Here is an 11,916-nt window from a genome sequence, read left to right as displayed (position 1 = left end):
ATGCGGCTGGCAGCAGGTGCGTGTGCTCGCGCGCCGAGTGCGCTGCGGCGTTTTCGCGCCAGGAAAACCTCGATACAGCGGTCGCCTGCGGCCGCACCGGGCCACTGGCAACGCGGCGAACCCCCCTCGCAAAACCGCCACAGGGGCCGCAATTTGATCTGGAGGCATCCCCTGACGCGGTCGTTCTCAAATGCAGCGACACGTCGTTCTGCCCCAAAGAAAAGTCACTCTGCGCCGGCGCACCCCCGTCCAGCACCTGCGAGGTGGGCGCTCGAGGGGGCGCTGGCACACGGGGCGCGCAGCTGCAGCACCCTTACCGCCCCCGAGAGCTGATGAAACCCTGCAGGATTGGGCGCAGCTGGCGTGCAACGCCCTGCTTCTCTGGCCGCTCCCCCTGCCAGCCACGGCCCTGACGCTCTCAGCCCCCATCCCTCCCTCCCCCCCTCCTCAACAGTTCGCCAACCGCTATGCTGACGGGACCCAGAACGGCGGCATGTTTGTGAGGGACACGCTGTTCCTGCCGCGCCCGGGGCAGTCCCCGGAACTGCTCAAGAACTTTGTCTTTGGCTGCGCCAAATACGTCTCGGTAAGCAGGCCCCCCTTGCGTCCGGGCTCTCAGCCTGCGGGGCCGCTGCGGGGGCGCGCGGCACCTCTTCACTGCAGGCCCGCGTGGCGCCGCAGCCCTGCAATCACACTTTTATACATTTGAAATTTGTCTACCGTGCCCACACCCCGATTGCATCTCGCCGGCCCTGCGGCGCCCACGAACGCGATCTTGGGTTTCGTTTGACCGATGTTGACCGCCTGGATGACGTCACAACGCCCACCCGCCGCAGGGGCTGCTGTACAAGCAGTACGCGGACGGCCTGATGGGCCTGTCTATGGGCCCCAGCGCCCTGCCCCCCCAGCTCGCCGCCGCCGGCATCGGCGGCCGCGGGTCGGCCCCTGGCACCTTCACGCTGTGCCTCAGCCGCGCGGGCGGCGCGATGGCGCTGGGCAAGCCCGCGCGGCCCGCTGGGGCGGCGCCGCTGCAGTATGTGTTCCTGCAGCCGAGCCCCCGGGGCTTCTATCTGGTCGGGGTGCAGGGCTTCACGGTCAACGGCGCCCCCCTGACGCTCACAACGGTGGGCCGCCGAGCGACTGGCCCCGCTCGGGGCGCGGAGTGGCAATTGGGACGGCGCGGCTGCATGGCTGCTTGTCGAGGCGCCCGCTGATGAGTCACACGTGCTCTGCCGAATGCGCTGCCAAAAACGCGCTCCCACCTCCGGCCCTGCTCCTCTGCAAACCCCCTCCTGCTGACCCCCTCGCCTCCACCTGCCCAGCCCTCAAGCCCGCTCCCCTCCCCCTCCCCGCACCCTCTCCCTCCTCCCCTGCAGCCGGCCTCCCAGACCATCCTCATCGACAGCGGCTCCACCTTCTCATACCTAACGTTCAACACCTATCAGCAGCTCATATCCCAGCTCGACGCCGCCCTCGCGCCCCTGAAGCCGCCGCCCGGGCAGCTTCCCCGCAGGTCCCTGCACCAGGTGTCACAGCGGACGGCGTCGCTGGTGCTGGACTATGGCGGCATTGTGGAGGATGACGGCGGCAACGTCGCAGTGGGCAAGGAAGGGGCGGCGCCGCCCGCGGGGAGCGTTTTCGTATCCAAGGTTCCGCTGCCCAAGGGCAACGACGACGTGTGCTGGGACCTTACGGGGCCGGGGGCGACGCAAATAAGGTGTGTGTGTGATGGGGGCAGGCGACGCGCAGCAGGCGCACTGGGCAGCGCTGGGAGGGGAGGGTGAGCAGTGTGTGCGCAGGGGCGGCGCGCTCAAGTGTGTAGGTGTGCGGGTGTGCTTGCTTGTGTGGACACGTGAGGCATGCCACCGTGCATCAGAAAGCATACAAAGCAGAAGTTGAAATGTTTGTGTGCCCGCTTCCCGCACGCTGCATCACTGCCCCTCTCCAAACCCACTGAAACCGCACTCAGGACGGAGTACGACCTGGGAGGCGTGTTCCCCGACCTGGAGCTCACGTTCGCCGGCGGCGTGCCCTTCAAACTTCCGCCCTACCGCTACGTCTTCGTGGCCTCCAAGACCAAGGGCAACGCCAACGCCAAGCCGCGCGTCACCGTGTGCCTCGGCGTGTTCGACGGGAACGACCTGGCCATCCTCGGGGCGTGAGTGGCCGGGGGTCGATCCCTAACCAGCCCTCGCGACATTTTCCCGGCGACCGTGAGGGGTGCTGCGAGTCGCGGCGCCGCGGGCGCCCGCAAACGCTGGACCGGTGCAGGAGCGGCGACCGTTTGCCCTGGTTGAGCTCTGAGCGCCGCCGCTGGAGCTTCGGCCTGCACTGCCACCCCCTGGTGCTCCGCCTCACATCTCTTTGGGCCTCCCATTCGCTCTGGCCGCACCCCGCACCCCCATCCCAGGATCATGATGCGCGACACGCTGTTTGAGTTCGACTGGGCCGGGCCCCTCACCAAGCGCGTGGGCTTCACCCAGGCCGACTGCGGGTACCTCGCAAGCGACATATCACGCGGCTCGTGATGCGGCCGGGCGGGCGGCCGCCGTTGAGGACACAGCCACGGGCGCGCTCGCAGCAGAGGGCGGCGCGCGGTGGCGGGCCCGCGGGCTTGGCCGGTGGCACCGCTGCTGCGGCTGCCGGCTGCGCCGGCAGTGGCGCAGCCGCACTTCCGCGGCGGCGCATGCAGCACGGCCGAGGCGGATTTCCGAGCGCGCGGTGCGCCATGGCTCCCCTTCTGTGGCAGGCTGATGTGCTGGCTTGCGTGCACGGTGCTTGCTGTGCGCCCAGCTCTTGTGGGTGTTGATGAGCTCATGCGCAGCCTCCTGGACGTGTGCTTGGTGACACGCGCATAAGCGGCGGGCTTTGCAGGGAGGCCTTCGTACATCGCTCACGCACTGCAGCTTGGCCCCCAGCAGTTGGGCGCCAGGGCGTCGCTCGCCCCAGCCAGGAGGTATAAATTCACACCCACAGCAGCGTGGCAATGGTATTCTGCAACAGTGCTTGCACGCGCACAGGATTCGACATCGCATTTGTATCAGGCTAGATGATGCATCGGGCCCCGGTCAGGGGTGGTTGTTGGGTGAGCCGCCCCTCCGTCGGCTTGGGTCGCAGCGAGCGGCCGGTGCTGCCCTGCATCACCAGTGCTGCTGCCTGTTTTTTCATCCAAGCGGTTGGAGCTGCACCCCCCAAACCTGTACAGGGCACGTGTTCCCGCCACTATTGACACATCCACAACAGTCGGCATGCACATACGCGGCGCCGCCACTAGGTTACGCCCAGAACTGCTCAACCACCAGGCATCCCCTTCTGGGCGGCATATTTTTTTGCACCCAGCCCCAGCCATGCCAGGCATCAGGCACTGACGGACGCCCCTCGCGCGCCGAGCCTGCGCCTTTGCTTTCGCCTTGCCAGCGATCCTCCTTGAGCACACGCATGCGAGGATTTACTCCATGCGCGTCTCTTGATTGGTATGTTTTTCGTGCGCTTTGAATGGTTGCCACGTTACCAAGGCGCCGCATGCAAAGGCGGGTGTAAATTCTGCAGCTTCCAAGCGAGAAGACATTCACAGGCGCGGGTGGCAGGGGTGAACCAGCCCAGAGCAGCTGCCATTCCACCTGCTCCTGCCGTTGCGGTGGCACCAGCTATATGAGTCATCAGGAGGCCGCTGGCGTAACCGCCCTGGTCACCGCACTTGGGCCACTTCGCATACTGGAGCTGCTGATGGATGCAGGCGCGTTGGTAATGGGATGCCAGGCTTTGTGGACGGCTGACAGTCGACGCCTGCAACTGCCCCTCACCGGTACGAGCCTGAAAGAGTACGACGCACGTAGGTGTCGTAGCAATACTGAGGCACTGCAAGGCTCGCCAGGGTTCCGTTTGGGCCTGCACACATGTGTCCGAGCTGGGCCACTTGATGGGCTTGTCACTGCCCAGGGCCCTCATCTGTCTCGCAGATCCGCTGCGGCACCAGGAGGCTTCATTACAGGGCACCACAGCTGGACACCCCTGCAAGAGGCGCGTAATTGTACGCTGAGTTTGTGCTCTCATGTATCACTTCTAGTCACCCAGCATTGTTCAGTTTGGCTTCGGTTCACTTTCGACCTCGCGCGGGTGACCCGCAGCGCTCACCTCCGCTCTGTCACCATCACAGCGTTTGAGTTTTTTAGTGCAACTGGGACAACCCGGGTCAGCGAACAAGGTTGTTGGGACTGTGATACTAGTTCTTCAAGCTAGGCAGGCTTCTGCTCGCAGTTTTGGGCGCCTCAACGCACTGAGGCGCAATGGTTTGGTGTCTTCGAAGACTTTTGGTGGCGGCAGCGGCACTGATGCTCGCATCTGGGGCACTGGCAAAGCAGCAGGCAGCAGCCCCCCCAAAGAGCGGTGTGAGCGGTGCGTCGGCAGTCAACGCAATTGCAGACGCAGCTTACCTCGCATGCCGCATGTTCTTGCGCGGCATCATCAGAGTGTGGGAGCCGGGATCAGCGGCATCCGTGCCAAACACCCCTTGCCCAGCGTCTGGTGAACAGGCCTGGCTAGAGAAAGCGCGCATGCACACACACGCAAGTACGCACAATCGCTCGAGCACACGCTCACGATCATCCACATGCACACGCGCACCGACCCGCGCAGCCGTCCCAATCGTCCAAACAATCTCTGATGCTGGCAACGAGTGGCTGTTCCAGCGCGTGAAGGGTGAGCAGGCCTGGCGGCGTGGCAGTCACTGCGACACCGGCGGCAGCTTGTGGCGGCTCGGCTTGCCTCCAGCTGCCAAGACCCAGCCAGATGCACCGTCCCCTGCCAAGCCGCATATGGCCCCGGAGCGTGGGCAGCGGCCCACTCAGCCCCCGCAGTGATGGGCAAGTGGCGGGGGGGCCATCACACGCGCCCCACCACCTGAAACTGGCCGCCTGTGGCACTCGCCCCGCGCGCCCTACGGCCCACCGCGCCTCACCCGACGGCCCCCCGCCCCTCGCACCCGCGCCCTCGCCCGCGCGCAGCCTACCTGGCCCCGGATGCGCCTGAGCTGAAGCTGCTGGCGGCCGACAGCGCGTACACGCCCATCAAGGTGTCCGAAAAGACCCTGGTGGCTGTCCCCCAGTCGTACCTGGGCCTCAGCCTCGACCTCAACGATATTGAGGGCGTCGCGCACCCCGACTTCATCGGGTTCATCAGGCACCTCACGCAATACGACACCGGCACCATGGTGAGAGGTGCCCAGATGGGTCGTGCGTCTGACGTTGTTCGTGGCTGTTGATTGTGTGTGTGTGTGTGTGTGTGTGTGTGTGTGTGAGTTTTTTTTGCTGAGAGGCCGTGTGCTTAGAACTGAACTGGGAGGCGTGGGACAGAAGGGCCGCAACGATTCTAAAAACAGGCAGGTCTCAGCCGCCGGCCAGGGTTGGTCTCTGGCAAACTCCGCCGCCGCGCCCATAGGAGGCCCGCTCTCCCGCCCAAACGCATTCTGAGTGCACGCCACCGGCTTCCCCCCTGCAGCTGATGCGCATCGGCGCGTACAGCGCGGACCGCCTGGTCAAGCCGTGGCCGTCGTCTGTCTTCAAGGCGCTTACGACGCTCAACAAGGCGACAGGGGTGCAGTACATCATAGGTGACCCGCGGCAGCACCGCTGCACCGCCGCACGGCCGCACCTCCCCACCCCGCAGTCATCGTGCTGCACGGCGACTCATCCTGTTTGCGCGCCGCCGAACCTGCGTTACCATATTGCCATCCCGCCCGCCCGCCCGCCCGCCCGCCCGCCCGCCGCGCAGCCGCGCGGCTTAGCCCCCATCACGCCCGCCTGGCTTGGCCCGCGGCAGCCCCAACCCACCGACCCAGGCGCCCGTTGCCTTTGCCCCTCAATACAGTTCGCACACACGACAGAACACCTTGGTTCCAGCAAACCAAACTCCCCCTCATCCTTCGTTGGCAGGTGTCAACCAGCACGCCGAGGACGCGGCTGTGACGCAAGAGCAGGTGCAGCGCACCGCCAAGCTGCTGCCGGCCGGGTCAGTTGTCAGCTTCGCGGTCGGCAACGAGCCTGACATGGTGGGTCGGCGGCGGGATGCCGGGGAGGACCGCACAAAACATGGTCAAGGAACGGAAGCGGGCATGTGCCCGGAGGGTGGACGAGGGAGGGAGGAGGGACGAGGGAGGGAGGAGGAACGACCCCATGACTGTGGGGTGTGCAGACAGCTTCGTGAGGCCGGGGCGGGCTGGGGGTTGGAGGCAGCCTCGCGTCGAGTCCTTGAGCACGGCGCGCTGCAGGTGCGCCGCAGAGCCGGCCCCCCACTCCCCAGAGGCGCGGCCACATCTCCTTGGCGTGTTTGCACTCACCCTGACTCCCCCCCGCGGGACTCGGCCCCGCGCAGTACTCTCTGGCCCCGAAGAAGGGCCTGCCCGGCTCACTCATGCTCAAACCAAGGGAGTGGCTCAAGTGAGGGGCGCTTAGGGTTTTGGGAAGGGCGCGTTGTTGAGGGCTCGTAAACAGGCCGCCCGCGCCGCCGCCCGTGTGCTTGCGCCGGGGGGTCGTGCCGGTGCGAGCCCGGGCACGCACACAGGCGGTTGGGCCCGGCCGCCCGCGGGACGACCCAGGAGTGCGACCGAGGCGCTGGCAGCGCCCAGCAAGCCCTCCCTGGCGGCGGGCATGCAAGCGCCTACCCTGTCTGTACTCTTCACTCTCCTCGCATGCACCTGATTCAGCTGTGGTGTTGCCCTCATCCCCTGGCACCCCCATTTGCAGCACAGACTGGGTCAATGTCGCGCGCACCCTGTTCAAGGCGGCCGCGGCGGGAGCCCCCCGGCCGCGCATGCTGGCAGGCCCCGACTGGAGCGACCCCAACATCAGCAAGGACAAGCTGCAGTGGTGGGGGGGGGCGGCACGACCTGGGGAGCGGTGTTCAGGGGTCCTGTTTGCTGACGTCAGATCAGGTTGCGTGCGTTGGGCGTCAGGAACCAGAGGCACTGGGCACCACACCCCGCCCATGATGACCTCACAGCATCGCTGGCCATGCTCCCCTGCTTCAGGTGGATTTCTGTGTGTGAAGCTGACTCTGAGACTCCCCGGCTTGCCACATACCAAGGGCCTGCTCGGCCAACTACGCCATTCTTGACAATACGGGATCCCTCAATGCGCAACCCTTGCGGCTCCAGTCCAGCCTCACCCCCAGCCACGCACCGTGTCCACATAGTGCACCACCCCTTCCTATCTCTGATTCAGCGCCCTCCCCCTTCCACCCGCTGGGCCCCTCAAACAGGTGGCTGAACTCAGTCCACGCGTACCTGAACATGGTGACGGTGCACCTCTACGGTGGGCGGAGGGAGAATGCATGAGTTGTGCGCATGCGTGTGCACATGTTTGTGTTTGTTGTGTACGCAGACACACACATACACAAATGCAAGTGCGTGTGTTTGTGTATGTGTGTGTTTGTGTGTGTCTGTGCGTGCAAATGCTTGCGTATGAGCGTGTGGGTATGTACGCGCAAGTTCGTGTCTGTTTTGATGTGCTTGTCAGGTGCCCGTCAAGTGTAGGGGTCCGCTAACACTGCTAGCTCTGAGAGCAGTGTTTGGGGCCCACGCCTCCTCTCCCCCCATGCACACTCAGGTGGTGACGTCATCAACGACAAGCACATCAAGACGATCCTGGCCGACAAGCGCATGGTGCGGGGGGCCGCCATGCGTCAAGCCTCCTGCGTCACACGCACGCCCTTCCCTGGCGCGGTGCTTGCGACCCTTGATGATCTACACTTGACTGCTTTGACCAGTAACGGCCCAACTTTCACCATTTGCACAATATCAACCCCCCACCACAGCTCCAGAAGCTGAAGAACATCAGGACACTGGTCCAGGTGGCCAAGAGCAACGACCCACCCCTGCCCGTCCGCATCAGCGAGGCCGCCACCATCAGCTACGGCGGCGTGCAGGGCATATCAGACACGGCAGGGGCGGCGCTGTGGGCGCTGGACGCGAGTATGGAGGTGGCCTTCCAGGGCGGGGCCGGCATACACTTCCACCGTGAGGGGTGATGTGATGTCGCCACTGGGTCGGGCTGCGTCAGACCCGGTGGATTATCAGGGGTTGGATTGGGGACAAGGAAGCCTGCCGGCGGGGGCCTGCAAGTGGACCTGGAAATATCAATGGGACATGTGCGCGCGGGAAGGGGCTGCTGTGAAAGATTGACATGCGGCCTACCAGACAACTCTGCATGCTGCTCCCTATGCCGCGTGTGTTGCCCGACCCCGGTCTTTCTGGCCGGCCGACAACCCCGCAACCTCCTCCCGTTCTCCCCTCCTCCCCCTCTCACACATACAACACCGCCACGACGCCATCAGAGGTGCTCAACCGGGAGAACAACGCAAACTACAACGCGGTGAGGGCGCAGCAGATGAGGGGAGGGTAAGCGCATGCCATGCAACCAGGGCCAGTGCCGGGTCGCCCCACCCGCGCCACGAGCTGTCGAGAGCAGGGCTGCTGCCTGCACTCCGGCCCAGCCGACGGCGGTGCAACATCGCAGAGCCTGGGCGAGGGGCAGCACGCCTCGGCCCAGTCAACGCCAAAGGGCGCAGTGACTTGCGCAGGCTCTGCAATGCTGCACTGGGCTCTCCCCGTCTTGACAGGCAGTGGCCCGGCGGGGAGTTGCACAGCATCCTGCAACACATTCCCTGGTGAAAGCAGTGATGGTCGCCGGCGCAGCTGCTTTCTCTGGAGCCTCGTTTGCGCTGCCCCTCTGGCACAGGAGAGCCTCTCTTCAACCAGACGTTGGAACCAGCCCCCCGTCCGTGCGGCCAATCCCCCGCTCACGCCCAGATCTACTACAGCGCCGTCACCAACCGCGTGCGGGCCCGCCAGCCGCTGTGGGGCTACGTGATGCTGCAGCAGGCGCTGGCAGGGGGCGCTGACATCATCGGGCGCGCCATCACCGGGGAGTGCAAGGTGCAGGGCCCCGGCGGCAGCCTGAGCGCTTGGGAGGGAACGCGGCCTTTTGGGGGGGGGGCGATGTGCGTGAATGGAAATTTTGTCGGTGGCTGGGGCACTCTCCGAGGCGATGTCGGAAAGCAGAGCCGCAATGTCCAAGCGGGACGACACCCCTGTCGCCAGCATTGGTGCCTGCCTGCCCGTCTCCTTTTCTTGAGGATGCAGTCCCCCATCCCGAGCCCGATGCCCCTCGCCGAGAAAATCTGGGTCCTGCGCTGCACCAATCTGCCGCCGCCGCGGCGCGCGTCTGCCCGCCAGGTGTGGCTGCTCAAGGGCCGCAAGAGCGGGGAGCTGCGGGCGCTGATCATCAACAAGGCGGACGGCAAGCAGTGCGCGGCCAACGTCCAGCTCGACGCGGCGCAGGCGGCCAAGTACGCGACCAAGGGTGAGCTGCAGCGGCGCGCCCACGCCTACCCGGGTCGCACGCCCTCTGGAGGGCTCTGGACGCGTCCGCCCCACAGCCCCACCCCCCTGACCCCGCACCGCACCCCGCTTGCCCCCCTTCCAGGCATGTCCCACTACCTGTGGGCCAAGGCCGGCCTGTCTGACAGCTGGCGGATCTACTACAGCAACACCTTCTTTGACCAGTGGTGCGCCCCCGGGCCCCTCCACCCTGTCCCTCTGGGGGGCCATCTTTGACCACGCGTGCGCCCTGGCCCTGGGGCCTCCTTCCTCTTTCCTGCCCACTCATCACTCCGCCCCCATCGCCCGCCGCCGGTGTGTGTGTGACCTCCGTTGCGTGCGACCTGCCCCGTCTAACGCCCCCTGCCGGCCCCTCTCCGCGCTCCACCCGCTGCAAGCAGAGGCAGCCCGCCCTCCATATCCCGCCCCCCAAACCACGTCACACGCAACATGCGCACCAGCCCCCACACCACGACTCGCTCGCGACCACCCCTTGCCCCGTCCCCATTCACATCAATTATACTTCAATTTATCTACATGCCACAAAACGCCCCTCCGCAACCCCAGGGGCAGCGACCGCAAGGCGCCGGAGGTCTTGGTGCCCATCCAGCGCTACGAGACGAAGGACAAGGCCGGCAAAACCACTGGCGCCGGCTTTGCGGTGCACCTAATGGACGGCACCCTCGCCGCCCTGCTGTCGGTCCCGCTGGCGGCAAAGGCGCCGCCGGCCAAGGGCCTGCGGTGAGGCCGGCGCGCGGCGCTGAGGGCGCCCCCGGCGCGGCTGGGGTATCCGGCCGGCTGGTTGGGGTGCGTCGCCGCATGGGGGTTGCTGCCCGGCAGCTTCCTCGGGGCGGCGGTGGATGGGCATAATGCAGGGTTTGGGGGAGGGGCGGGCGCCGCCGTCCGATGGATCTGAGACCTCTTAACTCTACACTGGCATCAGCGGCTGCACTTTATTATTTTCGATAACAAACTCCAACTTCTTGGGAGCCATTTCGCGCTTTTATCAGCCGCACCGGCCGCAGCTTCGTTCGGCGCCCGGCCCGCTTCGTTCAGAGCCACAGCTGCGTTGGCACCGCTTCATCTGTTGACCTGTGCCGCCCTTTGTTCATGTGTCGGGTTGTGCAGAGTCTGCCTATCTGAGGCCTACAGCCGTCAATTGCCAGGCTGTGGCGCCCCTCTATTCAGTGCCTTGGAGCGTAGGCGGCACCCAGGTCTGTGACCTGGGTCACACCAATCAGCAAGTACAGCTGGCGCATGTGGTGCCGCCTTTCCAGGCCACGGCCGCCCCCATTTTTCGCGGGCTGGCGCTTGCGCACATGGGGACAGGGGATACGCTGCCGCGCAGCGATGCGCGGCGGGCCTCCGCGCTCTGCGGGGCCCCCACAACTGTTGGTGCGGCTTGCGGCTGCACATCTGGGCGGATTTGGGTGATTGCCTTTATGGGACGTCTCGGGCAAACCCGAGGGAGCATACTTCCTTGGAACACGCTTCGCACGCATGCAGCGCTCACCAGACGTACTCCCTCTTGGTGCTTGTATGAGCGGCTATACAGCGGAGGGCGCCCACGGAGCGCTGAGCTGTAACGAGCGACCAGGCCCCGCTGGGCCCGTGCGTGCTCTCCAAGCTCGAGCTGCGGTAGCATTTGGCCAAGGGCGAGGGGTCCAACACCAAGAGCACTTTTCATCTTGATAATAAAAGTTGCCAGGACCCTTGGAAGCGCATCTTGGTGCAGGCAGGACCTGAGAGGCCTGGTGCTACCTCAGCTGTGTGCTGTGCATGCAGGGTTGGGGGGGGGGACTATCAGCAGCTAGGCCGAAAGCCGGTCCGATGCGGTGCCTTCAGAGGCGTAGTTGCGATCGCAGCTGAATTCATTGATGCCAAATCCTGGCAGTCCATTTGAAGCACGGATACATATGTCCAGGCTGATCTGGGCCGTGATCGATCCAGGAGCACGCCCTGCAGTAGAGCTTGCATCATATCCGATATGTCGACCAGCGCGCCGTTGGCATACTCTTTCGCTCACGGGTGGGGTGACGATGTTCTCGTCGTCGAAGGAGAGGCCACCGGCCTGCCTCCGGCCGTCCAGGTGCGGTGAAAGATGTTTCGTATACACACAATTGCTGCCGAGGGCCTGTGGCCGGTCCGTTGCCCGCTGACACCCCCTGCTCCCTGCACCCACGCGCACCTGTGCACAGGGCCCACTACTGCCGCGCCCGGCGGACTCAGCCTTTTTAGACGACATTGCGGCACAGCTGCTGTCATGGGATATCAACCAATGCTTAGGGGACGTTGGCCAGTGCGGTAAGGCGGGGCCCGCTGCCCATCCAAGCCTCGGGCCCGCTTCCTCGGAGCCGCGGTGACGTCACACCTCGCAGCCGCCCGCAGCCCTCGGACCGCGCGCCCCGGCGGACGCCGTGCCGCCCGGCGCCTCGCAGGCCCAGCCCCTTGTCATCCCGCCATGCCATCCCCAAGCCACCTGATGTCGCAGCACCCTCACCCCTTCCCTCCCCCTCCCGCCTACCGGACCTGGCCTCGCATCT

At 65.5% G+C, this 11,916-nt stretch overlaps 2 protein-coding genes across 2 annotated transcripts; both read left to right on the top strand.

Moving 5' to 3' along the window:
• On the top strand, positions 1-2,528 carry MNEG_5416 (hypothetical protein; the record flags this gene model as incomplete). The annotated part of the gene is made up of 6 exons (XM_014046107.1): positions 1-16; positions 402-586; positions 837-1,124; positions 1,377-1,717; positions 1,970-2,158; positions 2,411-2,528. 6 exons carry the CDS (start codon positions 1-3, stop codon positions 2,526-2,528), a joined length of 1,137 nt encoding a protein of 378 aa, XP_013901561.1.
• Positions 2,529-4,814: 2,286 nt separating this feature from the next.
• Positions 4,815-10,118, top strand: MNEG_5415 (hypothetical protein; the record flags this gene model as incomplete). The annotated part of the gene is made up of 14 exons (XM_014046106.1): positions 4,815-4,827; positions 5,004-5,209; positions 5,497-5,608; positions 5,931-6,046; positions 6,370-6,434; positions 6,741-6,863; positions 7,255-7,307; positions 7,602-7,657; positions 7,810-8,011; positions 8,329-8,366; positions 8,804-8,929; positions 9,230-9,356; positions 9,480-9,561; positions 9,941-10,118. The coding sequence occupies 14 exons, from the start codon at positions 4,815-4,817 to the stop codon at positions 10,116-10,118; spliced, it is 1,497 nt and encodes a 498-aa protein (XP_013901560.1).
• Positions 10,119-11,916: the final 1,798 nt, after the last annotated feature.

Source organism: Monoraphidium neglectum (assembly GCF_000611645.1).
Source record: "Monoraphidium neglectum strain SAG 48.87 unplaced genomic scaffold scaffold00805, whole genome shotgun sequence".
NCBI classification, from domain to species: Eukaryota; Viridiplantae; Chlorophyta; class Chlorophyceae; order Sphaeropleales; family Selenastraceae; genus Monoraphidium; species Monoraphidium neglectum.
This window is presented reverse-complemented; position numbering and strand designations above follow the sequence as displayed.